Raw genomic sequence first — 2,999 nt, 5'->3', positions numbered from 1 at the left:
CAGCCCATCACTAGTGGTGACCTAGTTATGTGCAGGTGGTGAAACTCTGAGGACTTGCTAACAAGGGCCATTTTGTCAAGCGTAGCCATTTTAGTTGCTGCTACAATGCAAGGCTTTCCCTTCTCTTCTCTCAATGTCCGCAGATTCAACTCCCCTAAAAACAGGAAGCAGATTTTTTACCACTTCCTTAAATGTAGAACTGACATTTTCTTTCTTCAGGAAACAAACTTTAAGACAGGAAGCATCTTATACAAGACATCTTTTTTCCTAGATAGGCTGTTTCACAGTAGTAATCCTCGTCGTAGTAATCCTCGTCGTGTTTCAAAGGGGTCTCTGTGGCTTTTCATAAGTCCTTCTGCCCGGAGTTGTTACAGCAGCGGAGAGAACATCGGGAAAGGTTTGTATTTCTTAACATCATATTTCAGAATGTTATCCTCATGTTGGTGAATGGTGTATTTCCCCAATCAGGGTGCAGTAGAATGGGGGCAGAGAACGGTGGGGTATTATTTTATATGGGGGGGCAGAGAACAGGGGGGAGGGTATTTATTTTATAGGTGGGGGTGTGGAGGGCCGCAATGTTTACATTGCTTTATGTTAATATTGTTGTCGTTAATATTTATTTTTGTAACTTCTGCCTTTAACATTTAAAAGTGTAATTTCATAAGATAATTTAAGAGGGTGGGTTTAGGGGCGGGGTTAAGGCCGAGGCAGGGTTGGGGTTAGGTGGGGCAACTGGTGGCGAGTAACTCTTAAGGCCTGGCTAGTAGCTCAGGACTTGAAATTTTGAGCCCTGTATATATATATATTAGTGTTTTTGTGCACTAAACTGATTATTTTGTTTTTCCTAGATATATTGATTTGATGAACAATTGTGCAAATATCTACAGGGCCTCTGCTTTAAGAAAATGTATAATTGTTTCGGGGTTTAAAGTAATTTTCGATGCGAAAATTCTGATTTTAACATGTGAGAACCCTTTCGCTGCCATGCCCCCCGGAACGCTTCTAACCTCAGCCACACCATTTTTGCAGTTGTTCCCATTTTTTTGTTTTTTTTACTGCTGCATTGATAGCATTTGTAAAAGACCCCCCAAATCATATATTTTTTTAAAAGCACAGTTTGGTAGAATAAAAAGATGGTGCTACTAATTTTGTAGGTCCTGCGATAATTGCGCAAATGTTTGTCAAATCAATATAAAACGGATAAAAATACACAATTCAATTGATAAAGCACTAATATCACTATCAGTGCACGCAAAAAATACTTTTCCGACTAAATCTAAAAGATAAAATCTAAAAGATAAAATTTTGCGAAACGGTAGACAAATGAAGTAACGCAAAACTGTAAATAAGCGACTTATGTTAAAAATTGTTTGTGCGCTGTGTTGGCGTTTGTGATAAAATGATACAGGCGTACATTTAATCGCAACGCAGCGTATCACAACGCTTTGCCATACGCTGCCACACTTAAATTGATGAAGTACTGTGATGTGTTCTAACAACGCACTGCAGCGCATGTGCATGGCTTACACCACAATATGTATAATATTAGCTGCTATTGTCCCGGGTACCCGAAGGGAGGACCCCCGCCACACAGTAGAGATTGCAGGACAGACACAGGAATGAACCCTATCAGTCAGGAGGGACGGATAAGATGGGGTATAAACTTGAAACTTTCCTCTGACTCCATTTTGTATGCATCTCCGAGAGCTGCCTTACTTGTGTTCCGGAATTCTTCTGTATCGAGGTTCATGAGAGAGGATGTAACACCCGTGTCCCGGAACATTGTTATTCAGCATTTTATTTTAACTTTCAAAGTATTTTATTAATTGTCCAAAGTAGAATAAAACAATAAAATAGCACATGATGCACAATCAGTATAGCATACAATTGCATTTCAGATTCTTCCACATTAGCATAGTCAAGTAGTAGGGGGCGGGGGGATCACTAGAGGCCATACACACAATATATAATAGTTCTGTAAAACAGATCATATCTATCACCCTATTCTTGCCAATTTATCCCCCATCAGCAAAGCATTTTATTTTAGCTACTATCATCACATTTCATTAACTACCTTATTTTTGTTTAACGACATGAACATAACTATTATCCCAAAGGACAATCTGCTCATCTTTCATGAAGTCATTAATCGTGTCGAGAGACTGTTATTTTGGAAAGTTAGGAGTTGCCCCATCCCCTTGGCTATGTCCCCCAGACAGGGCCGGCCTTAGGCCTTTAGGCGCCCTGTGCGAGAAAGCTTTACAGCGCCCCTCAGTGACCACTAGGGAGCGCTGTCATATCGGATGGCCAGCGCCCAGCGGTAAGGGGGAGAGAAGCCGCCCCCAGGACGAGCTGTGTCGGCCGCACGGCGCCCTTGTTGCCATGGCGCCCTGTGCGGCCGCACTGCTCGCACACCCCTAAGGCCGGCCCTGCCCCCAGATGTGGCTCAGTGTTGAAGATCATGTATAAAACTCCATTGTTCTATTACTATGTTGTCACACTGCTTGTATCCAGCTTTGTGATCCAGTATATATCGTCAACTTAAGTAAACCATATACCGCTAACTAGAATCGATTGGAGTGGATGGATCCTTTATTTCAAGGCTTTAGATTACTATGTGTCTTCATTCTACTTCTGATCTCTATAGATTTCTCACTGGAAGGATCTCTGAGCTTCTCTCATCTTTTTGTCATTACAGTTTTCTTCTGCCAGGCTGTGCGTAGGCCACCAGAGCTCACTGTGATCAGGGAGGACATTTCCCACCATCAACATGGAGACCAGAATCCGATATCTCAAGATAAGGAATGTCATCAGGACTAGAGGTCAACCAGATGCAAGGGTAAGACTCAGGGCCGGCCTTAGAGGTGTGCGAGCAGTGCGGCCCCACAGGGCGCCATGGCAACAAGGGCGCCATGCTGCCGACACAGCTCGTCCTGGGGGCGGCTTCTCTCCCCCTCACCGCTGGGCGCTGGCCATCCGATATGACAGCGCTCCCACGG

At 43.4% G+C, this 2,999-nt stretch overlaps 1 protein-coding gene across 1 annotated transcript in view; it reads left to right on the top strand.

The window, feature by feature from the left end:
* Positions 1-2,770: 2,770 nt before the first annotated feature.
* The window catches only part of LOC108803677 (zinc finger protein OZF-like), a gene marked incomplete at its 3' end in the record, with an annotated part of 9,383 nt that continues 9,154 nt past the window's right edge, over positions 2,771-2,999 (top strand). The window contains exon 1 of the mRNA XM_018575499.1: positions 2,771-2,839. Coding sequence (XP_018431001.1) covers positions 2,771-2,839 — 69 coding nt within the window. The remainder of the gene's footprint in view (positions 2,840-2,999) is intronic.

Source organism: Nanorana parkeri, unplaced genomic scaffold (genome assembly GCF_000935625.1).
Source record: "Nanorana parkeri isolate BGI_ZX_2015 unplaced genomic scaffold, ASM93562v1 scaffold4016, whole genome shotgun sequence".
Lineage (NCBI taxonomy): Eukaryota > Metazoa > Chordata > Amphibia > Anura > Dicroglossidae > Nanorana > Nanorana parkeri.
Note: the sequence above shows the minus strand (reverse complement) of the source record. Positions and strands in the feature narration are given on the sequence as shown.